This window comes from Lepisosteus platostomus, chromosome 4, assembly GCF_059453375.1.
Source record: "Lepisosteus platostomus isolate fLepPlt1 chromosome 4, fLepPlt1.hap1, whole genome shotgun sequence".
NCBI lineage: Eukaryota > Metazoa > Chordata > Actinopteri > Semionotiformes > Lepisosteidae > Lepisosteus > Lepisosteus platostomus.
In genome coordinates, this window is record NC_142614.1 from 75,939,890 (window position 1) to 75,965,126 (window position 25,237).

The 25,237-nt window shown below is 50.6% G+C and overlaps 1 protein-coding gene across 2 annotated transcripts; it reads right to left on the reverse strand.

The window, feature by feature from the left end:
- Positions 1 to 8,830: 8,830 nt before the first annotated feature.
- zmat1 (zinc finger matrin-type 1) lies at positions 8,831 to 24,767 on the reverse strand. Of its 2 annotated transcripts, XM_088630751.1 has the most exons (8): positions 24,592 to 24,767; positions 22,668 to 22,823; positions 15,221 to 15,324; positions 14,534 to 14,629; positions 14,188 to 14,350; positions 13,104 to 13,349; positions 12,002 to 12,098; positions 8,831 to 11,594 (listed from the first exon to the last, which is right to left on the reverse strand). In XM_088630751.1, exons 1-8 carry the CDS (start codon positions 24,722 to 24,724, stop codon positions 10,733 to 10,735), a joined length of 1,857 nt encoding a protein of 618 aa, XP_088486877.1. In that variant the 5' UTR covers positions 24,725 to 24,767; the 3' UTR covers positions 8,831 to 10,732. The 2 variants fall into 2 exon arrangements, with proteins under 2 accessions (XP_088486877.1, XP_088486879.1); XM_088630753.1 differs by lacking the exon at positions 22,668 to 22,823 and having other exon boundaries at positions 24,592 to 24,765.
- Positions 24,768 to 25,237: the final 470 nt, after the last annotated feature.

Genomic DNA, 25,237 nt, shown 5'->3' on the forward strand with positions numbered 1-25,237 from the left:
TCAGCACAGGCGGAATGAGGACCAAGCGAGAAGTGGTTTTTGTCAGCAGTGGCGCCGAGTTGCGTGAAGCAGTCAGCGTCGCTCCTGTTCTGTGTTGCGCAAGTTTGCACTGTGTTGCTCTGGCAGCCCCTGTGCCCCCCCTCAGCCCCCAAGCGCGCAGGTGAGCTCCACAGATGGGCTGCCAGACCCGCAGGTCCCACAGCAGCTGCAGGCAGTGTCGCCCGAGGCAGTGTCGCACCAGCAGCACGCTGTCTGTAAAACTTCACCGCTCCTGCGGCCCGCAGGCAACGCATGCACATCGCTCTACAAACCACCATCACGCATCTCAAACACATTTTGTGATGTTTATTGTCATGCAGTACAGAGACCTGAGCCGTGGTGTTGTGCATTGTCCTCATACTTAACAGTTGTGTTATTTATAATTACAACACTAATTACAGCGCAGCTCTTGCAGTATGCCTCTGAAATGAGATTGAAGGAATTCATTTTCTCAGTATGAGGCACTACAGTAGAACTCGCTTCTTTATTTCCTAAAACTAGGACTTGGAATAACGTTCTTTGATAATATTTTATAATTATAGGTAGCAACGCACAAGTCGCGAAACCTCAGCGCTAAGTTCCACAAATCTGAAGAAGTGGCGCTCTAGAAAATATGTCGAAAGCCTGACTTTTTGAAAACAAAACACAGAGAATCTGCAGCTGTTACTGAACTAATAGAAACGTAAAAAAGCCCAGTCGCCAGCTCTTGAGATATTACTGGTTTTGAACATTTTCGTGAATTAGATGATGAAATTGCTGTGCGCCATTCTTTAAGAAAGTTAAATCCGTTATTTATGTGACAGGCACTAAAACGACCACATCATGCTACAGAACAAAAGATAAAAACTATTATGTAAAAAATTACATAAAATGACATATGAATTACCGTTATTTACGGACACCAATCAGTTGCATATAGGTATAAAAATAAACAAGTAGACTGGAAAACCATGCAACCGATTTTTGTTTTGTGAAAAATAACGACTAACATTCACGCCGAAATAACACCAGGAGCCCAACGGTAAAAAATGTTTTATTTTTCTTCAGAGCCCGCGGCTTCGTTTCTGAGCTGTGATGCAGCTGTAACAGGTTTTCATTTAAACACTCGAACCCAATCGCAGTATTAGCCTGCCTCACCGTGGGACAGAATATTTAATATACTAAAAAAATAAAACTGATTTTAAACACAAAGTTCTCTTTCCCTTTCCTAAATAAGAATTATTTTAATCACCCACAACAAATGATCAAATGGTGCTCGTTTGGGTCAGGATGGTCCAATGTAGCAGATGAGGCAGATCGTTTGGATCGGGATGTTACTGTAGGAGGTGAAGGTCCGGACGGGTTCCGGTCCGGACGGGTTCTACGTGTTTAACCCTGGCTGTTGATCTGACCGAGTCCGTCAGTTCTGTCAGCGGACGAGGCGAGCTACAGTCTCAGAGGTTTAATGTGCAGGTACAGTATATAGTTATATTAATATAGGAAATAAATGAGGTTAATCTTTTAGTTGGTGACAGACACTGCCAGAGAGAGACTGGCAGAGAACGGGACCCCGGTTTCAAAGTAAGACATCAGGCTGCCTGTCCCGTGGCTATACAGTAGTTCCCTGAGGGTATCATCCGCTCATGGACTGTCTCCTGTGCGGCGCTGTTCTTTGGAAATTCAGTGAAGTGCAGAAGGCTAGAAGCTGGAGGACATGCCCGCTCTGAAATAATATGTCTAATTCCCACAGCGCGCTGCCAAGCGCCCCTGAACCTCACGGAGACAAGACCTCGTCTTGTAATGCAACAATATTCTGAATCTGTGGACCAGGAGCCGCGTCTTTCAAATGTCTCAAGGACGCAAGATTTTATAGGCTTTAAGCAAGATTTTATCTGCCCCTTTGAAGATGAATCCAGCCGCTGTGCTGCAGATCACACGAAGGAAACCAGCGAGCCGCGAGTCTGATGGCACAGTGTTGACAGTCACTCAGCGCAGGGAAAAGCCACACGGGTCTTTGAAAACAGGAGACCTTTGAGCTTCGTCGAGTTTTCACTCAACGTTTTACATGCTGGTGAATAGTTGACTGCCTTTGTAGAATCACACCTAGACATGAAACAGCCAGATTCGCGGAGGAGGGGTATTCAGTGAGCCACCATGTTCTCAAATGATTCTGCTCCTCTGAAACAAAATATTGGTCATCAGCAACCGATTTACAAGAATTAAATAGCGCAACCGAGGATCACACAAGTACTGACCTCTGTCTTAAAGTAATGAAGAAATCCAAAATGAACCATTGCTAGCGTTCTTATGTGAAGTTATAGCTGTGCAGAAGAAATACACCACATTCCATTCCAAGCACCACTTAGCAAAAAACAATTTTAAAGACCAATGAAAGTCGCGATTTTGTAAAGAATATTTTATGGAGCAATTTAATTTCAAATTAAAGAACAACAAATGTGAAATCCTCGCAAAAGAACGTTTCAGTACCTGTGAAGGTCAATGAGTTCTGGAAGCGTGCTTCTGAACAACAGTGGGATGTTAAAAACATCAAATCACGAATGTGCTCTCCGGCCGCTGCGTGTTTTTGTCACTGGTGTCTTTTCACTGAAGAAAACCGTTCCCTTGCCGGGAGATAGGTTTCTCGGGCACGGCGTTTGTACTGGGATTCCACTAAATAAATAATATCGTCTTAACTACTTGAAGTTGAGGTTAGACAATTCCAGAGGTTTGTGGAATCGTTGTGCTGTCTATTTGATTTGGATTATCGATTGTTATATCGAGCTCAATGTGTTCAGGATTTTACGAACCGTCTGTTGAGCGCGCGGAGTCGCTCGGCCGTCCGGCTCCCTAGGCAGTGAGCAGCTGATGGACCCGAGAGTCGCATCCAGCTCTTGGCAGGAAGCAGCGCGACTGCGGCACGGCTGGGCAGCTTGTCCCCCACCACCCAACGAACAGGCACAAGGGGGTCAGGGCTTCTGAACGGCAGTGTGGGGTTCACGGTTCAGTCGCTGAAAGCTTTGCCGGACGTGTCGCACCGCACGCTGGCCCAGCTGCCCGGGAGCAGTGGAGACGGGGTCGGAGCTCTTCCAGACAGACACCGGCGGAGCCGGGACGCGATTGGACCTGGTGCACTCTGACGGGAGAGCATCGCCCTCTTCTGGTGCAGATCTCTTTCACTCCACCGAACGCTTCACTCATTCTGCGTTTCCCGATCTACGGAAGCGCACTGCTGCCACCAAGGAAAAAAAACATCCTCGCCCTTATCTCGCAATTACGACAAAGCTATCGCGTAATTACCAGCTACTGTTTGTCTGTTTGTATATTGTCTTGATGCACTGTCTGCACTTTGTGTTTTAACACTTGTTTTAACAATCGAGAGACTTTCTTTAAGTAAGAATTGTATTGTACCAGTACATGTACCGGTTACATATGGCAAAAAAGTTCAAGTTCAAGTTCGAGATAGTAATTCTCGCGTACTTTGTGATCACGCGATAGCACAACTGTCATATAGCACCTCTATCGCCACGTGCGGACTAGTGGGACTGATTGCACGTGTAACTAACTGTTCATAACGGAACCATCACTGATTTCATCTCTAAATCCCACAAAACTGGTCCTCATGCTTATAATGATTATGCTCACAGGCTGATCTCCGCTCCACACACAGCACTCTGGACCAGCTCTGCCCAAACTTCACCTTTGACCCTGGTCTCACCCTCCCGTCTCCCAGCCAATCCATTCCCAGGGATCCTGAAGATCGCAAGGGCTCCAGTCTGCCCCCAGGACTCCAGACAGTGGAGTGGGTTCTTGAGTGGAGTGGGTTCCTGGGTGGAATGGAGTGGGTTCCTGGGTGGAATGGTTCCTGGGTGGAGTGGAGTGGGTTCCTGAGTGGAGTGGGTTCCTTAGTGGAGTGGGTTCCTGGGTGGAGTGGGTCCTGGGTGGAGTGGAGTGGGTTCCTGAGTGGAGTGGTTTCCTGGGTGGAGTGGTTCCTGGGTGGAGTGGAGTGGGTTCCTGAGTGGAGTGGGTTCCTGGGTGGAATGGAGTGGGTTCCTGGGTGGAGTGGTTCCTGGGTGGAGTGGAGTGGGTTCCTGAGTGGAGTGGGTTCCTGGGTGGAATGGAGTGGGTTCCTGGGTGGAGTGGATTGGTTTCTGAGTGGAATGGAGTGGGTTCCTGAGTGGAGTGGATTGTGTTCCTCAGTGGAGTGGAGTGGTTTCTAAGCTGAGAAAGGTCACTAACCTTCAACAAACAAACCTGAGAATGATTTCCTGTGGCTGAAGAAGACAGCAGTATGTCATGGCTGATTAGAAACAGCCTGTCTGTACAGCCCTCAGCAAACCCTTTTCTGCAAAAGAAACAGGTTGTGGATAGTGGCACCTGGGAAAATCTTAAAGCTTTTCCACTTCCACAGCGCAGACAGTCTCGGTTAATGGAGTATATACAGTAAATGCCTGTGATTGTGCACCTTGTCACATCACCGCAGATCAGCTACTAGGGGGTGTGGTCAGTTTGAGGTTTGAGGATTCTCACCCAATCACAGAGACCAGGATCGCATTGGCCCCGCCTTCTGACCTAATTTCCTCCTCCTGTTTTCCAACAGTGTACTTGCTCTGGGTGGGGAGAGGGGGGTCACTGCCAGTCAGCCAGACTGGGTGCAGCTCAGGCTGGGGGATTTCCTGGTGCTGGGACAGTGTCCTTCAGTCTCGGATGCAGGCGCTAGCAGTGGGAACAGACCTGTGCCAGGAGCAGTGACCATGCAGTAGCAGTGTCAGGCAGAGATGAACGCACCCCCTGGTCTAATCAAATCAAACATCCAGACAAGTAACCAACCATGTTAGTTTGCACCTCCCATCCACAATACTAGTGCCCTGCATTTCAGGTCCATTATTGTGTTCTGCTTTGTTCTGTACAGGAAGACGCAGGACAGTATTGAAGTTCTGCCTCGGTACTGGTTCCAGACTTTAACATGAAGACTCTTCCTCTCTCCTGAGACCACACTCCTCCTCTCTCAGTCCAGTGATCGTCTCTCCCGAGACCACACTCTTCCTCTCTCAGTCCAGTGATCGTCTCTCCTGAGACCACACTCTTCCTCTCTCAGTCCAGTGATCCTCTCTCCCAAGACCACACTCTTCCTCTCTGAGCACAGTGTGATCCTCTCCAGTGTATTATGTCATCATGGGTACACAGCAAACAAGGTTTGAATAACTGACCAGACTTAGCTACCTGCAGCCCTTCCAGGATAACCAAACACCACAGATGAAAATGATGTCACACCTGCAGTCTCTTCTATTCTAGGTAAACTTTTCTAGTCACGGTGTGTGCACTCACACGCACAGAGTGATTACAGCCAGCACTGCAGATTCCCACTGGTGTACTGACACGTGTGTACAGTGATGGTCCATCTGCTTCAGAAGCATAGAGGTGACAGAAACCTCAATAGGAACAGTAGGAGCACTCATGCCAGCACACCCCAACACCCAACTCACAATCACTGCGATACCCCAACACCCAACTCACAATCACTGCGATACCCCAACGCCCAACTCACAATCACTGCGATACCCCAACACCCAACTCACGATTACTGCGATAACCCAATACCCAACTCACAATTACTGCGATACCCCAACACCCAACTCACAATCACTGCGATACCCCAACACCCAACTCACGATTACTGCGATACCCCAACACCCAGCTCACGATTACTGCGATATCCCAACACCCAACTCACAACCACTGCGATACCCCAACACCCAACTCACAATCACTGCGCTACCCCAACACCCAACTCACGATTACTGCGATACCCCAACACCCAACTCACGATTACTGCGATACCCCAACACCCAACTCACAACCACTGCGATACCCCAATACCCAACTCTGCTTTTGCTCGATATTTTTCTACCGGCTAACTTTTTTTCCAAGCTAGTTTAGTTCTGCCGCTTTAACTTTTAGCGTGTGTGAAGTCAAATCCACTTAGTCTCCTCAAATATTTCTGAGTAATTCAGTTCTGAAAAATCCTGCCAACTGAATTAATAAAAGCTGAAGCAGCAAGAAGGATAACAAGTCAATATTGTAGCGAATTAACACTATTCAAGAACAGTGAATAATGATACAGACATCATCCTATCAATTTCCATACGGGATTAATAAAGTATTATCTAATAAACTTTACTTTATATCGCCTCTAAAAGTGGCTTCTCATCAGATTCCACCTGGATGCCCAATATTCTTACATGCCACTATATGTATTTGCATAAAACTCTATTAATTTTTTAATATTTTAACTTGAACTAAATTACATTTCCACACAGATGTAAATAAAGCCTCAAATCCAGAGAGTCGTCAGCCTGGGCGACTGACTTATGCAGCTCGACAGCGCCTCACAGTGGAGAGTTCCAGCAGGAGCTGGAATAGTGCACAGGGCTGGAGTCACCTGAAAGAGGAGCAGAGGACACAGTTAGGAGTCGGGACAGGAGACACAGGCGCAGCGAAAACCAGCACCTTCACCACATGAAATTCCAAAACATCTGGGGCAAAGAAACTGGAACAAGTGTAGAGCTGAAGAGGAACAAGCACAGGTCTGTTCCCTGCTGGAAAGAGAAGAAAAGAAACACAACGTTTTGGCTGTGGAGCCTTCTTCAGGTGTGGGGGAGAGAGGAGCACAGGAGAGGAGGCGGGAGCAGGAGAGAAGCAGAGTTCACGCTTTAAATAAATCAAAGCCAGAAGAATTGGCCATCTGAAATAGAACAATCTGGCAAACATGCTATGAAAATCTGTACCAAATGCTCCCAAATGCAAATAAATCAGACTGAAACAGAATTTGTGAAAAACTCGAAAATTTTGGAATTGGGTATTAAAGACAACCAAAACCCCTTAGAACACTTCACACTCAGGGGTGTGACGTCAAAACCTGCAAATGAATAGAGAGGATTAGAAGGAAACAAGTCTGTCGTTGAGAGAAGGGGGAGGCGTGATCCTAATTTCAGGATCATTTTGGTTTTTGGTCCTGCCCTTTCTGCAGTAGGAGTTCCGACCAGCAGGCCGAGAGGCCTGTCACAGCAATTCGTACCTTGGGAGCAGAAGAAGCTGAGGCGCTCTGCGCAGCTCTGGGGTCCCCAGGTGAGGTCCTGCACAGACACGGCTGTTAGCCCAGTGTCAATTTTCTTTGGCTGGACATGCAAATTTCTTCCAGACAAAAAAAAAGCACCAGGGAACAATAGGAAATACTGTTTCAGAACCGCTCAATGAGGAGTTGGGTGACGGAACAAACACACTGGAGCTTGTGTGTTTGTTCAGAGTGGATCTGGAAGGTAATTGGTCCAGGACGCCCACATGCAGACACAGAGACAGGATTGGCTCAGCAGTACCTGCTGCTACCCTGACCTGTTCTCGAGCGCTACCTCCTCCCAGAGCTAGCAGCCTGTGCGGCCCGTGGCAATGCCCAGGAAACACTGCCTCCTCCTTTCTCTCAGCTCTCTGTGCTGGGCAGGAAATCACAGGCACCTCTAGCCCAGTTTCCGTGACACAGAACTCACCCGCGAGCCGGAGACCACCCTTGTGACCAGAGCCCCAACACAAGGCCCGAGCACTGAGCGCCAACACATCCGTTTCCAGTTGACAAGGTGATCTATTTAAGAGCGGAATTTGCCCCCCGTTCTGTGAAAGAAGTCAGTTAAGTTTAGTGACACAAATTAAACGGGAGAGCGTGTTGATGTGGTAATGGGTCTGTTTCTGTTATGTTGGGGTTTTATTTGGAACAGAAGCCATCCAGATTCCCGCAGAGCACGCTGGGTACCCGCTGCCCATGAATGTGGCAGGGCTCTGGCGTGTAACCCTCATGTCCAAGTCCGCTGTCTCGCTGCTGTGCCCCATGGGCTGGCAGTGCCTCCTCACACATGTGCTGACCTTCTGCGGGCAGGCTGGCGGCCCCTTGCTTTGCTTTCTCATTAGCAAAATCTTTGAAATCGACACAGAGGTTTAGTAACAGCTTTCCTATATCGTTCCCTAAAACGTTTTGCCATATGAGGTGTACGCTGACTTTCTCAGGTTTCCCTTAACAGATCAATTTAATCTGATGTGGGTGTAATTTTTGTGTAACTTTGCCCAACTGCGCTCATTTCACACCAGTTAAATGCCAGATGTAAGGTAGTACAAGGTATCAGCCAAATTCTGTTAGCTGAAAACGGTGTCTGGGCTTAGAAATGGAAATATGCAATGCATATTACTTCCCATTTAGGTACCGCCCCTGATCTGATAAGTTTCATCTGATAACAGATCAGGGGCGGTGCAGTGGCTCTGTGGCTCAGGATCTGCGCCTGTGGCTGGAAGGTTGAGGCAGAGGAATCCTACTCTGTTTGGCCCCTGAGCAAGGCCCTTAACTCCAGCTGCTCCAGGGGTGCTGTACAGTGGCTGACCCTGCGCTCTGACCACAAGCATCTCTCTCCCTGTCTGTGTGTCCCATGGAGAGCAAGTTGGGAAAATGCGAAAAGACAAATTCCTGCTGGGACACTCCAGGAGCTATAAAGGTACAGATCCTAAGACTTTAATCAACAAGAAGAAGCTGTTCTGTCCCTCTAACTCATTATTAACTCAGTATTAGTAGCTGAAGTATCTCATCCAGTTGTTTAAACAACTCTCAGAGTAGAAAACTCCCATCAGTGACTTGATACTACCATATACTTTTTTCCTCTGTGGTATAGTGCTGCATACATCAGATGAGACGTTTATAAATAAAGTAATGTACAGGATCCTAAATCGTTTCTGAAAATTTCTCCATTCAGCTGTCATATACAACAGTGAAACTGAGTCATTCAAAATGGGTCGGTATTTTATTAAGTCTCTATAACGTATATAAAGATATGCAAATCCAGAAAAACAACCAAAATCAATATCATCTTACCCACAATTATTGTTGTTAATTTAAATTAAAGATCCAAACAACAACTATAACACAGTTGTTACAATTTTTTTCACTCCACTGTATCAGAACTGTGGTCACTCTGTGACTGACCACACGTATACAGGTCAGGTCTACCCTGATGCCCACAGGGGATTCCCCGGCCAGAGGCAGCTGTGGTCAGTCTGTGAGCTCCACACATGCACTGCTGTCTGGGTGGAGACGATTATCAGAGCTTTGACAGCTGCTTCTTAAGTCTTAACCCTGTGCCTCCAGTTCACATACAGTGTATTATAAAAACTAAAACTCCTAAAAAGGAGAAAAAATACAGTTTGTAAGAAAATATGTTTTCACATCAGACTAGCATGTTGAGAATTGAGCAGGTAACATGAAGAATTCAAACACGTTAAGGCGCTGTATATTATCCATACGGTCTAGACATATTTACAACAAAATTGAACAATAACTAATAACCCAAAATACAATCACAGCACAGCACAGGAAAGAAGGAGTCTTCTACTCCACAAACACCAAAAAATTAAATTATTCTCCATTACAGATATCCAGAAGTGAGGGTGGAGTTACGCCGACGAGTATATTATTACAAAAATACATTTCAAAATACGTAGTGTTCACAGTCATTCATACCCTGAACACACTGAACGTTGGCAAATTCAGGACATCCGGTCCCCTTGCAGTGATGGTTTGTAGCTGCCTGGTCGTTTCACAGGGCCAGGGGGAAGCTCCAGGAAGTCACCCTGATGGCCTCTGAGTATAAAAGGAGGCAGAACACACAAGCAGAACATTCAGTGCCACTTCCTAGACCTCAAGACTAGCAACAGCCGCACAAAGTCCGCAGGACAGCGCAGTTTCTGCCATCAACACGCCGACAGCTAGTGGGATGGTTCCTATCCCCCCTGGAGAGGACACCAGGATCACTCACACCAGGGACAGCAGCTGGGAGTCTGGGAGAAACTGACCTCGTGTGTTTGGTGTCAGTGAGACCACAGAGACCCCTGGAAGAGCACGGCAGTGGCCCCTCGGGGTCCCAGGAGCTGGTGGAGTGTCTGGATGAAGCGCAGGCTGAGCTGCACGAGGGGCACAGCAGGGCGAAGCTCCTCCTGTTGAGAAAGACTAGCTCCCTCCTGGAAGAACAGAGATGGACCAGCTCTGGTCCTGGTGTCCAAGCTCGAACCCAGGGCCGGAAACATTCCAAAGTTTACCGTGTATTTCAGCCAAACCCCTGCACCTTCTGTCAGAACACTCAGGCTTGGGCACCAGCGAACTTCACTCCAGGACAACAATGCGAAGCTCGGAGGCCATAGTGTTCACAGGGCTTTGAAACCGGTGTTGCTGACCGGCCACAGTCTACAGATGAAAGAGGAGCACAATCTGGAGCCCTGGAGAGGTGGCATGTGGAGAACCGGTTGGGTATTTTGCACATGAGAAGCTTAAGAACATAGTAAAAGCTAAGGTCTTCGCGGGGTCATCAAAGTTATGACCTTGATTTGTGTCCCCTTAGCCTTAATTTTTCTCACAACACCATGCTGGATTCTAGTTGAGTTTCGTCATGCTTCTTCCTGTGGACTTAAAATCTGCAGCAGCACTTGTTGATAGACAGTCCCCCATAGTCTCTGTAAGTCACTTTGGATGAAAACAGCTGCTAAATTATTCCTCATTTCAGAGTGATAAAGAACAAGCAGACCTCTGACCAGCCCGGGCCCCTCTGTGCACCCCTCAAGCTATAGTGTACCGCAGGGGCATCGATCTGCGTGATTCTTCAGACCCCTGCGGGTAGCCTGAGGCGGCCCTTCACATCAGCCCCAGGATGGACTCGTCCCAGAGCTTCTCCTCCTCCGTTCTGCTGTCCACCTCCTCCTTCTTCTCCCTCTTCTCCTTCCGGTGTTTCCATTTCTTCTGCCTGTGCTTCTCCTCCTTCGGCCCCTGGCTCGGCCTCTCCTCTCCCTCCTCCCGGCTCTTCTCCAGCCCCTGCCGATCCTGCTTCGCCGGCTCCTGTCTCTTCCTCCTCTTGTGCCTGGTCTCCTCCTTCCCCTCCTCCTCCCCCGGGTCCGAGCCCCCCCTCGCCCTCCTCTCCCTCTTCCTCCTCCTGCTGCTCTCTGCCCTGCTGGAGCTGCCGCTGGACTCCTCCTCGGACCCTGGGCTGGACAGCTCTTGGCTGCTCTCCCGGGGCTGAGCCCGTGCTCTGTGTGGGGGGCACCCCCGATCGCCCGCAAGGGGCGTGAGGAGGAGAGGATTCAGTCGCTCTTCAAACTGGGGGTCCCAGCTCTCAGGTGGGAACACAGGGGCCCATGGAGGCCCCTCAGGACAGCTTGGCCCAAATTGGCTCTGTCCCAGGAGAGGAGGACGGCAGCGGGGACCCCAGGGTGGCCCACGGCGCTGTGGCCCCGGGCCGGGCCGGAGCGGACGGCTCCTGGGAGCGCAGCCCCTGACACCGCCCCGCCGCAGGGGGGCGCCCTGGGTCGAGAGCCCCTGCGTGCCGGCGGGGGGGGGGCCGGGCTGGAGCAGAGCCCCTGCGCCCGGCGGGGGCCCGTCCCCGGCCGCCTGGCCCAGCCCCCGGGCCCTCTGCTCCTGGATGTAGTCCGCCAGCTCGTCCTGGAAGGACTCGTACACCTTCCTCCGCGCGCCCTGCACAGGCGTGGCCGCCCGCGGCTCCCTGCGGGAACAGGCAGGCCGTGAGGAAGACCCCCACTCTGCGCTCTCCAGCCATGCAGCCCGGAGAACGTCAACCTGTCTTTCATTTCATTTCTCACAGCGCATGAGGACACCAAGCTTTGGAAGTCTTTTGTGAAAGCTCTGTTGAAAAGCCGTTGTGTTCAGACTAACTAGCTCCGCTGAGCACAGTAAATGCAGACGACGCAGCGGCCCTGTTTATTTTAAGGAGTGTTGCCTACTCTCCTTTTCATTGTACTCACTCGTTTACCATCCCTCACATTAATGCAAGGAAAGCACAAGACAAGCGTGGGCTCAGACAGGCCAGACAGCAGCTACAGTATGTCGTGTGGGCAAAGCAAGCAAGTAGATTTCTGAGGCGCCCCCTGGAGCTGGGGCGGAGCGACTCACTGATTCTGGTGCTTGTTTCCCCGCATGTGGGCCTGGTACATCTCCGCCGAGCCGAGAGTCACGCTGCAGACAGGGCAGACGAAGGTTCCCCCTCCCGCTGAGTGAGAGAAACAGGACTTCAGGCACAGAAAACATGCAAGCAGAAAATGTAGAACTGTGTGTGTGTGCACTGCTGCTTGAACTATGTTCACTGCATTTTACATGATCATGCAGCTGGTTAGTTTGATCCACAGGGGCTTGGCTCGGCTCGGCTCCTCTCCAGCTCCTCAGAGGACACCCTGAGGCTCGCAGACCCTCATCACTCAGGGGTGCGCACCTGAACAGGTGGCTATCATTTAAAATATTTCTGTCACATTTTTCACTTAGATCTCCTAACTGACCGAAACACATGAACACTGAATGACAGAGTTTGCTTTCCACCTGCAAAAAGCTAATGCAATCATTTCTCTTAGAAAAAGAGGTTTCAAAACTGTACCAGATAGAGGAATCGGACTGATAAAATACCCTGAAAAAAAATTCCAGGGTCTATCCGCATTAAGCTAGCGCCTGGTCTCTGAACGACCCCTAGTTTGAAAGACATGTGTGAGAAGCAGTGTGCTAACGTCAATGTCAGTGTGGGCACTGGACCCCAGATTTAAAGGGACGTGGGGCTCAGTGTGGCACACTGGGGCATATTGAGGCATACTGGGGCTCAGTAGGGCGCAGTGGGGCTCAGTGGGGCTCAGTGGGGCTCAGAGGGGCTCAGAGGGGCTCAGAGAGAAGCAGTAGGGCTCAACGGGGCTCAGTGGGGATCAGAGGGGAGCAGTGGGGTGCAGTGGGGTGCAGTGGGGCTCAGTGGGGATCAGAGGGGCTCAGTGGGGCTCAGTGGGGAGCAGTGGGGAGCAGTGATGAACAGTGGGGCTATGTGGGGTGAAGTGGAGATCAGAGGGGCTCAGTGGGGCTCAGTGATGAACAGTGGGGTGCAGTGATGAACAGTGGGGCTCAGTGGGGTGCAGTGGTGAGCAGTGGGGAGCAGTGGGGAGCAGTGATGAACAGTGGGGCTCAGTGATGAGCAGTGGTGAGCAGTGGGGCGCAGAGCGAGAGCCTGTCCAGAAGTTCGTACTGCTGCGGGCAGCGGCGCCGGCCTCCTCCCCCAGCTCCTGCCCCACTCTGCTCCGCGCCTCGCTGCGCTGGTGCTTCCTGCCGCTGTAGTGCTGCTGGGCCATCAGCGGGTTGTTGAAGGAGGCGGCGCACAGGCGGCAGTGCTTGTTGGCGTCGCTCAGATCCACACCCGGACCCTGGCTCTGCTCCTCCGGCGGGCTGGGCGGCGCCACGGGCTCCGGGACAGCAGGCGGGGGGGCAGCCTCATCTGAAATCACAAGTTCGGCAGCTGAGCAGAGCGGGCTAGGACAGGGAGACGGGAGGTCCAGGCAGAGCGTGCTGGGACAGGGAGACGGGAGGTCCAGGCAGAGCGTGCTGGGACAGGGAGACGGGGGTCTCTGAGCAGAGCGGGCTGGGACAGGGAGACGGGGGTCTCTGAGCAGAGCGGGCTGGGACAGGGAGACGGGGGTCTCTGAGCAGAGCGGGCTGGGACAGGGAGACGGGAGGTCCAGGCAGAGCGTGCTGGGACAGGGAGACGGGAGGTCCAGGCAGAGCGTGCTGGGACAGGGAGACGGGGGTCTCTGAGCAGAGCGGGCTGGGACAGGGAGACGGGGGTCTCTGAGCAGAGCGGGCTAGGACAGGGAGACGGGAGGTCCAGGCAGAGCGTGCTGGGACAGGGAGACGGGAGGTCCAGGCAGAGCGTGCTGGGACAGGGAGACGGGGGTCTCTGAGCAGAGCGGGCTGGGACAGGGAGACAGGGGTCTCTGAGCAGAGCGGGCTGGGACAGGGAGACGGGGGTCTCTGAGCAGAGCGGGCTGGGACAGGGAGACGGGAGGTCCAGGCGGAGCGTGCTGGGACAGGGAGACGGGAGGTCCAGGCGGAGCGTGCTGGGACAGGGAGACGGGGGTCTTTGAGCAGAGCATGCTGGGACAGGGAGACGGGGGGTCCAGGCGGAGCGTGCTGGGACAGGGAGACGGGGGTCTCTGATCAGAGCGTGCTGGGACAGGGAGACGGGAGGTCCAGGCGGAGCGTGCTGGGACAGGGAGACGGGGGTCTTTGAGCAGAGCATGCTGGGACAGGGAGACGGGGGGTCCAGGCGGCAGTACCTGTCTGCTCTTGCAGGAAGGAGCCGGTGACGGGCGGCAGGCCGAGCTTCTTCAGCTTCTTGGTGTGGACTTTGCCGACGTAGTGCGACTGGGCCACCACTGGCGAGCTGAACACCATGTTGCACAGCTGACAGAACCGGCTCCTGTCCACCGCGCCATCGTACTGTGAACACACAGGCAGAGCTGCCGTTCCTGGGGCAGAGACTATACTGAGCTATAAAACACTACTTAGCACAAGCTCACCTGCAGACCAGGTGAGCTCAAAGCCCTCTTGCTCCGCAGAGCAGTGCAACTGTTGTTCTGTGCATCTCTGACCTTCTTCCTTCTGCAGCGCGAGCGTCTGTACCTGGAAGTTGCTCTCCCTGCTCCTCTTCACACCTGCCTCCACCTGGGGCTTCCTTGCCTGCAGGTACAGCCGGACCTTCTGGGTGTGTTTCTTTCCCTGTGGTGCGACACAGTACCACAGTCACACCCACTCAGGACCACTTATCACCCACAACTGGAGTCAGGCAGGGCAGAGTGACAGTGTTCAGCAGGCCTGCAGGGCTCAGGGTGAGTCAGGCAGGGAAGAGTGACAGTGTTCAGCAGGCCTGTAGGGGTCACGATGAGTCAGGCAGGGCAGAGTGACAGTGTTCAGCAGGCCTGTAGGGCTCAGGGTGAGTTAGGCAGGGCAGAGTGACAGTATTCAGCAAGCCTGTAGGGCTCAGGGTGCGTCAGGCAGGGCAGAGTGACAGTGTTCAGCAGGCCTGCAGGGCTCAGGGTGAGTTAGGCAGGGCAGAGTGACAGTGTTCAGCAAGCCTGTAGGGCTCAGGGTGAGTCAGGCAGGGCAGAGTGACAGTGTTCAGCAGGCCTGTAGGGCTCAGGGTGAGTCAGGCAGGGCAGAGTGACAGTGTTCAGCAGGCCTGTAGGGCTCAGGGTGAGTCAGGCAGGGGAGAGTGACAGTGTTCAGCAGGCCTGCAGGGCTCAGGGTGAGTCAGGCAGGGCAGAGCGTTCAGTCTTGCTGAGTGCAGTGCGTGGTGCAGAAGTGACCTACCTCGTAGTGTGAGATGCGCTGAGATTCGTACTGCAGAACTGCCCCACAGACCTTACAGAACGTGTCTGTGCAGAGCTCACTCAAATCGACTGCAGGAGCACCGGCTGCAGAAAGAAGCAAAAATACATTTGAAAAAGCATTTTGTAAGCATCCAGTTAATATATACTGTGCATCAAAACACACACAGGACTGTATTTATGCAAGAGCATGCTTGATTAAAAATAAATGCACACTGTAAACTGATTTAATGTTTTTGGCATCACTGCATTTTGATTAACTGCCAGCTGATGTTGTGATTTAACCTGTTGGAAGTCAAACTGAAAATCAAGAAGGCGAAACACATCATGTGAAAGAACTAATATGCTGCATCTGTAAACACATGAAAACAACTTCTCTGTGCCGCCAGCCGGTCAGCACCCTGCAGGCTGGGCTGAGTCAGGACTGGGCGGAGTGGTGGCTCTGTGGCTCAGGATCTGCGCCTGTGGCCAGAAGGTTGCCAGTTTGTATCCCACAGCCGGCAGAGGAATCCTACTCTGTTGGGCCCCTGAGCAAGGCCCTTAACCCCAGCTGCTCCAGGGGCGCCATATACAGTAAATGAAAGACAAATTCCTCATACAAGAAATTGTATCTTACCATCTACCCCTACCACCTGGGAAAAGATATCGCCGTGTACGGGCTAGCTCCACCAGACTCTGTAACAGCTTCTTCCTGCAGGCTGTCAGGCTCCTCAACACCCTGGAATCTACTTGCACCCACCCCAATTCCAGAAACAGGGTTTAAATCCCCCAGTGTGTTGTGTATATTGTGTTATGTATTGCCTTGTTATTTGTACTATCTGTACTTTGCACTGTGTGTATCCTGTCGACAATGTCTATGTAGGTGTCCTGTCTGTCCTGCATGTATTTGCACCGTGGACGAGGAGGAACGATATTTCGTTCCATTGTTGACTTGTAATTACAAATATCAACTTGAACTTCAACTTGTATATGGCTAATAAAGTGATCTCTGATCTCTAATCATGTTCCAGTCACACACTGGCCATCAGTGACAGGCCAGGACCCAGGACACCAGATCGCCTCATCACACAGGTCGATGTGTGGGACTGGCCAGGAGTCTCTCACCACTACGGAGAGCTGCTTGTAGTCCGGGCTGCACTAGGGGAGCAGGACAGAGGCCATCAGGACAGCCTGCAGGAGTCACAGACGTGCAGCTCGGATCGTTCCCACACACATGGATGACCAACCCTGCTGACCACACTGGCTAACCTGTGGGATGAATCTACCTTGCTTGAATTGTTTCTTTATGAAAGTGATTTGTTCTTCTCCCAGAAGCTGAGGAAAAGCGATCGCACTGGAGGCGTTTATTTTAGTTTTCCCCTTGAGCCCGCATGTTCTGCAAATTCCTCACACCTGGTTCTGAAGTTCCTGCCGCTTCTGGTATTCTTTCCAGATCAGCTCTTGATCATAACTGAACCCTTCACTGAGCGATTTCTTTCTGACAGCATCAGGAGAGAGAGCCGTCAGGACCCACAGAGAGCACATCCAACGGGTTTCCACATCCCTGAGGACGCTTACAAGGAGGGTGTGCCACAGTGCCATTCCTGCTGCTCGTGTGAACCAGCAATCGACCTGCAGCAAAATCACCAAGGAGCTGCAGATAGCTGGACCCCTAGGTGCAGGTCTTCACTCCGGGCACAGTGTGCAAACCGATGTCCCATCATGCTGACAGAGGAGGCTGTGCTAACAAACGACTGTCCCACAGCAGGGCCTGAAGACAGCGGGACAGGAAAGGCAGGGCAGAGACAAGGAACATCCCCAGGCCAGAAGAGCAGAGGCGCCAGCAGGGGAGAGCTGTGAACAGAACCCCCAGTCTTCCGGTCCTTCCAGAACAGCCCTGTGTGACACACTGGGATGCCCTGAACCTTGTATTTGATAAAGAAATATCAAAAACGCCTGTCAAAATACTTTTGAGGGTCTGTATTCAGGTAGGAGCAGCACTTTTGGAAATGTAAGATACCTTAACTGGATTAAAAAATAAAGGGAATCTACATTTCTCCCCAGTTGCTTAATCAGACAGCTTTCTCATCACAGAGATGCCCACTGTCGAATGAGACTGGAATTCCTTTCACTCCTGCTGTTCTGAAAGTGCACAGGTGAGCCCTCACTTCTGCAACCCTTCTGCTACCCAGAGCCCCGCTGTCGAATCTCTCGCTGCCCTGTCAAGTGTCAGGACTCATGCAAAACCTGCTGCTTTCAATAGCAAAGGCAGATTTCCCATTTTAATTTCCCTCATTGAAATCAGGAACACACAAGGTCAGAAATCTCACCACAAACCTCAGCTCAGCTGAAAACTACTTAATGAAGGAACGTAAACATATTCCTCCCTCTACCTATTTATTTACCCATCTATTTATGTATCACACACTGCTGTTGTGATTTCATGTGATCTTATGTGACTCTTATGTTTTGGTTGTGCGTTTTGTACTTCAGTGAGAGAAGCCAAAGACGCATTTCCACAGCAGTGGATAATAAAGTATCTATCTGCACACTTAGACAAAGACCGCAAAATGTTAAAGTGCTGAAAAGAGCATTTTTGCAGGTATGAGTGAGTCTGATGGCAGTGAACTTTTCACTGTAATTATAAAGGCAAACGTTTGCTCTTGATCTGCAGGTGCAGGCAAGCATCCACAAGGACACATTTCCATAGATTACAGTGCACACAGCATGACTGAGGCTGCAGAAAACAGGGGACGCGCAGTTCAGAACGTGCCAGACATGGCAAGAAACTGCTTGATACAAAAGACAAAGTCTTGGTGCTGAAACCTCTGGTAGGCAGAGCTGGGTCTCAGCGCAGCTCTTGCTGCACACACTGTCACTCTGCCCTCTGAGGCCCACAGTATTGCACACATTCAAACTGACCAGAGAGCTTGCAAATTAAAGCAATAAGCTGTATGTAAAGCAATGCAAGGAAAGGAAAGGTACCGTATTAATATCAAACACACAACACCTCTCAGGAAAACCTATGCAAGCAACATAGACTATTTATTCTTAATGCATCGGTTTCATTTAAACAGAACCTAAAACAAAATGGAAAATACTGGCCATGCACATCACAAACATCATAAACTAACGCCCAGTATTAACCTGAATAACCGAAGAACATCTACACCAAAATAAAATCTCAAGAACAGTCACCGTGGATTTAGAAAGGACAGGACCTGCTCAACCAACGTGTTTAGATAGATAAGCAAAAAAATAAATCTTTTTTATGAGGAACTTTATCAGAAAACGTCTGAATGTCTAAATATACTGTCATGCACTTTGTGTCCATTGCTGCTAATGTTTGTTCAAAGGACAAACTCTGTTTAGTGTCCTTTGAACAAACATTACCAAACAAACAAACAACTTTGGACAAACATTAGCAGCAATGGACACAAAGTGTATGGTATGGTCTATTCAGAAGGCTTCTGATAAAGTTCCTCATAAAAAGACTCATGTTCAAACAACAGCCAGTAGGCATTTGGGGAAATGTGTGTGCTTGCATTGAAAACTAGTTAACAGAAAGCAGAGGGTAGAAAGGAGGGCAGGAGCTCACTGATAATTAGGGTGATAAAATGAGTCAAGCATCCCACTACATCCCACTGGGGAGCAATAAAGTATTCTGAAACTAACAGAACTGAATCGAAGTGCCACAGGGGTCTGTACTAGGACCTCTACTCTTCCTAATTTATATCAATGACCTACAGTCCAGGACAGTGAAAATATGTATAGTTTGCAGATGGTACTGAATTAAGAGGATCGGTGAGCCCCACTGAAGCCGCAAATGTAAAGAATTCAACACTGGGCAAACAGCTGGAAGAGTAAGCATACTGTAGACAGGTGCATTGTAGACAGAAATTTGCATGTGGGTTGCAGAAACGCAAATTATCAACACAAAATGGGAAACACTGATCTAAAAGAGGATACTTATGAAAAAGATCTGGGTGTTTATGTTGACACATCGCTTACCCTGCTTCGCCAAGATGAAATGGTGAAGCAAAAAAATGCCAGGATATTTAAACTCAAGGATGTTAAAGCAAGAGACGTTCTGCCAAGACTGTATAACCCAGTAAGGCCTCATTTAGAATATCATGTACAATTGCAGTCATCATGTTATGATTCCAGAAATCCACAAACACCATCGCATGTCCTACTTGTGCCCATTACTGCTGCTGCTCATTGAAGACCTCTAACAGATAGAAAAGGCTAGACCGACCTGTTCTAAATTCCTAAATCCATGGTGACTATTTCCAAGGATATTATTTCAAGAAAGGTGATCGTCTAGTTTAGCTCTCATGCGTGCTCACATTACCTTGCATGTAACATGTCAGACTTACTAATTGGTCTGTAATTACTCGGCTGTTTTCTCAGGCTTGGTATGGGTGAGCACTGCATGAGCAATTCTCTAGTCCCCATCTCAAGAACTGGCAGGAGTGTGTTAATGGCTTCTGAATAACATCTCTCATTTCTTTGAGCCCAGCTGCTGAGACAGTATCAGGCCCTGGGGATTTATTCATCCTGAGTGCCTGTTGTACTGGAAAGGCTTCTGCCTCTTCTGTGCTGATAGTGTTTAATACTCTTTATCCTTCCACTGCCTGACTCCCGCAGTTCACTTCCTCCTTAGTGACACCTGAGTGAAATACGCAGGGAGAACAGCAGCCATTTCTCCTGCACTGTCTACAGTGGGGCCTCTTCTCCTGGATACATTTACTCCACCCTTGATGGTGATTTTGGTGCAGAACTTATTATTTACTTTTTTATACAAACTTTACTTTTTATAGCCTCCACAGCATAATTTCTTTCAATATCTCCCTGATCTGTCTGAGATCCATTTAACCTGTGCTTGCAGTACATTGTACGTCTTGTCTTTGACTGCTCTGCGCTTTCTTTTCCCTTGTATCATCTTAATCAATTTGTTGCAACATTCAGGATACTGGTTTTTAGCTTCTGTTTTTGTGCTAATTGTTTTCTGTACGTCAGGCAGACCCTGTTTACAATGTTCCTGTCCATTTCCCACTGATGTCATTTATGTCCTGTTCTTCTTGTCTTAAAACTGTCTCATTCCAACAAAATCTGTTTTCCTGAAGTTGTATACTTTTGGATTTGTCTCAGCCTGTAGACATTCAAATAAACACTTCAAAGCACGACACATTATGATATTATCACTGCAGTTTCTGCTGCTCATATTCCCATCAGTCTTTGCAACACTGTGTTGGGAAACAAAAACTACTTTTGCACATAAATTCTTAATTTCTTTATACAATACTAAATTATAACCAACATCTGCATTTGGTGGTCTATAGCATACTCCTACCACTTTACCCAGTACACACCCACACACACTCAACCTCAGCACACTCAGCCTTGCACCCTTGACATTAGTATGAACCCCCAACACACACAAACATCTCAACACACGCAGGCAGAGTCAAGATCACGCATCAAGGCTGAAAAACACCATCCGGACACGAAAGGTTTCTCAGTGGAGGCACCGAGTAAGCTGTTCACAGCCTAACCCGTCTTTTCAGCAAAGTAACAAACAGCGCCATCTGCTGTTACCGTCTGAGAACTGAATCCCAGCAACTGGGAGACCCATGGACGGCTCTGACTGAGCAGTCACTGTGGAGACGACAGTGCCTGCATCTCCCCCTGAAGGCCCACGGCAGTCAGAGCGATGCTCCAGTTCACATGGGATATTACACGAAATTCAGAAGAGTTTAGGACCAAACTGCCCCGATATTTGAACGTCCAAAAACTTAACAGTAAGAAGCAACAATCACAAATGTTTCTGCTAAAGGTGATGTGTGGCATTGAGCACAAACAGAAAAATACAGGTCACAGTGGGCAATTTATGGATCAAAATATATGGATGGGATTTTGAATACTTCAGATTCCATGAAAACATCTGGCTTTGTGACTCGGTCAGCCCACAAGGCTGTCCTTCAAAGACACGGAAGCCGAACGTGTTTTGTTGTTCAAGTGTGACCGTGTCGCACAGAGACTCTCTGCCTCTTCTGACCTTTCAGAAGTCCCTGGCAAACACAAACCGAAAGAGAAGCCCAGGAAACTGCAGCACGAGCGCTGGACAAGCTCAGCACAACAGCCTGCAGCGGGGCGAAGCTCCCCTTTCATTTCTAGGACCCCCCAGGTAACAACCCCTGGATTAAGGGGTACAGCATGGCGACAGGGAGGAAAAGGCACCGAGACCAGTCAAGTAGCACGAGAGGTACAACTAATTACATCGCAATCCACAAGGTGGCGTCAATGAGCCAAAATGCTGTGCCACACCTGAAATAACTTGTCAACTGTGGAGCCTCTTCAGCAGTGTCACACAGCTGTTGTTTTTTTCTCCTATTTTCTTAGACTGCTGTTCAGAAGTCTTAAACATCTCAATCAGTTGTTAGGCCATGTGTGTGTTCTGAACATCAGCAACTGCCTCAAAGCCACCACTACTTTATAATTAATGCTGCTTAGTTTGGTGAACAACCTTTAATTCACACTGATCAGTCTTCAGAAACCTGATCTCAGCTTGCAGAGAGAAGACTATATTCAAAATCCTCAAAGGCACTGTAAAAGTCTATTCAGGGGAATATACACTGAAACATGAACCAGAATGCCCAAGAAGACGATATGTAGAAGTGCTTTTAAAAACTGAGAACGGGAGGCATTTCTTTATACAGAGTTGTGGAAGCATGGAACAAGCTGCCCAGCCATGTTGTTGACGCTGATACCCTTGCTTCTTGCACAAATCAGCTGGATGAGATAATGGGATTAATTATTAACTACTAAATGGGCCAGATGGGCCAAACTTTAACCTCATTTCTATCCTTTCTCGTGTCCCTATGTTCTAGTTTCTAATCTGTCACAATTACCAGTCAGATCTAAATGGCTCCATGTCAGCTGGTCCTCATTAACATCACGTCAGATGTTAGATGCAGAGTGCCTCCACAAAGGGTGACTGCTGAAATGTGTAAACAAAAGCCTGCTTGACCCGGGACTCTGCCTCGGGCCCTGTCACCTCTCGTCCATGAGAAGAGCATCCAAACTGAACCGAGCCCAGGCCCCAGCGCGGTGCCGTCCTGCTGCACGACAGTGGACGTGTCACAGAAAGATAAAGGGTGACAAACAGCAGGCGTCTGACAAGAAGCGAGGAAACTGAGGACAGAAACCGACAGACGGGCTCAATGAGCAGAACGGCCCTGTCTTACTTTGTCATGTTCTGGAGAATGACGAAGCACAACCTAACGGAAGTATCAGATTCCAGTGTTCATCGAAACTACCGGCAGTCAGGTCAAAAACAAAACAGAACCACGCGATCCGAGGATGGACGCGATGCAGTATCAGTGGAAACTGTCGTAACTCCTATACCTCCAGTCTGGGAGCTACATGAACTTAGTTTGAAATACTACCTGTGTCTCCGCATGTTAAACATCGAAAACTCGGGAGGCAAAAATGGCATCCCGGGACCCTCTGCTCTCCTCTCCCTGGCCTTCCCAGACAAGGATGTGGAGCTCTCCTGTGTGGCTCCGTGCCTGGAGACCCCGAGGGGGAATCGGGAGGGGCCACTGATAAGTGGGGTGAAGAACATTTACTATTATTGTATTTGATTCACGATGTTTGGAAAATTCAAATGCAAAACTAACTCAGCTAAATCAGATGCACATGGGGACGAGCTCCAGCCCATTCGGCGTCTCAAGATCTGTTTGAAAAAGAAACACAGGGGCGTCCAGTCCTGGTCCAGGGGGGGCGCTGCGTCTAAAGCAGGGGTGTCCAGTCCTGGTCCAGGAGGGGGCGCTGCGCCTGTAGTGTGTGTGTATGTCAGGAGTCAGGCTGGCTCTATCACACTGGTCCAGGAGGGGGCGCTGCGCTGCGCCTGCAGGGTTCCAAGGGCTGATTAAAGCCACAGCACCCGCAGAGCTCGGAGAAGCTGTGGTCCTGGCCCAGTTAAACCAGTAAGCAGCTGGTTTATGTCACTGAGAGCAGAGTGGGAATGACACCTCCCAGGAGCAGGCCTGGGCCCCCTGGGTGGAGCAGCATGCACACTCCCCCTGGACAGGCCACCACCCCCGAACCCCCAGCCCTCCTGGCCCAGCGGGGTCTCTCGAAGAGCTCGGGGACGAGCCGAAGAGAACCCACGGGAAGCGTTACCCGAGAGTCTGTGCCCAGCCGGCCAGGGCGCGAGGGAAGCCCACACGCTGCCCCTCACCGCTCACAGCCTCCACACACCCCTCGTGACCAACAAGACTGCGGAGGAGACGTCTTCCCTCGGGCGGGCAGGCTTCACACCCAGCCGGGGCTCCGGGCTCGGGCGGAGGGCCGCCCTGCCCCCTTAGGCTCAAAGTGTGCTGCTGGCATCGACGGTCCAGTTCGGACAGTCACTCGGAGAACACAAACGCGTGATCGCACACCAGCTACTTCCTTCTGCCTGCGGACGGGGGCTCGGTTCCGACCCACGAGCAGCAGCGCCGGGAACCCTCATTCGGAACCGTGATCACTGCGCGGGGTTTGCCGAGCAGGTTCCCCGGAGGGCGACGGGCATTTCTTCACGGAGCTCAGGGGGAGACCCGGGGCACCCCAGTGAAGCTCTGGGATTTAGGCAGGCACCCCAAAAACCGCCTCATGAACACCTCGTGCGAGGACTTAAAAACATCAACACCGGGCTGCCGGCACCTTCCTGGAGTCAGGAGAACAGACGAACTAGCGAAAACTGGTCTTTTCTTCCCCCTCCCCCAGAGCTCAAACTTTCGTCGCACCGCGCCGGTCAGGGTGCCCCCGGCAGTGCCGGATCCAGCCGAGTCCGGAACCGAACCGGACCCCAGCCCAGCGCCGCCCCCACCAGTTACCGACCCGCTGGGTCACCTGAACCCGTCCTGAGGTGATACTGTCGAGGGCGCGTACGACTGGCTTCGGTGAAGTTTTTAACGTCGTTATTTCGACCTGGTACCGCCTGCAGGGGATGACAGGAAGGCCGTGGGCACTTCTCACCCACAGACACTGAACCGACCCCCCCCGGACCGCAGCCCCGCGTCCAGATTGTGTGGGTTTGCGCGACAGACAAACAGCAGCACCAGCAGCAACAACAAACATTTCTTTCCATTTTAAAGAAAAAATGAAGAGAAATCGGACCCACTCAATCTACGCAGGGCTCGGAGAGAAACGGGACCGGCTGGCCTCTGCAGTGTCTGTGGAGAAACCGCGGCGCCCGAGGGAGAAGACTCCACACTCCCCTGCGAGTCTCTCCACCCACTCCCACGGGCGGCCTGGTCCGCGGCCGTGGGGCCGCCACTGATCAAAGCTTTATTTCCTCCACTTTCACGTTCTCTCTGAACTCACCTCGGCTCTGGGCAATATTGGTGTTTTGTGTGTTTTTATGGGCCTCGGCTCCCGCTACGGAGCTCGAGTGAGAGTGACTCTGCTGCGCCAGCGCCTCCGCCAGCTGCGGGATGAAGGTGATCCCCGGCTCCATCTTTACTGCTCTGTCCTGCAGGGACACGACCGCCTGGCTGGCCGCCGCCGCATAGCACGGTGCCCCCTGCTGGCTGGAGGGTGCAGCGCACCCTGATTCAGCTCGGTTCAATTCAACACGCTTTATCGGCATGAGCACTGAATTATAGTGTTGCCAAAGCACATACAATTAACACAACGTCTAAAGACATTTACAATACAGACACATCACAGTACATTTCTGTACAAACGTGTGGAGCATTATTGAGAGACAGACTCAGTGTTCCTCAGGCTGGGACAGGAGATCACACACTGTATTATAATTGAGAGACAGGCTCACTGTTCCTCAGGCTGTGACATGTGATCACATACTGGGCTGCCAGTTCAACTGAGTTCCCTCCTCCCTCTCCCAGTAGGATTGGGACCCGTTGTGACTCTGGCAGGTGTGGGAACTGAATTTCGGGAAGAATGTTTCTCTAATCCCAGAGTATCTGTCACAGTGCAGTAGGAAGTGCACCTCTGTCTCTATTTCTCC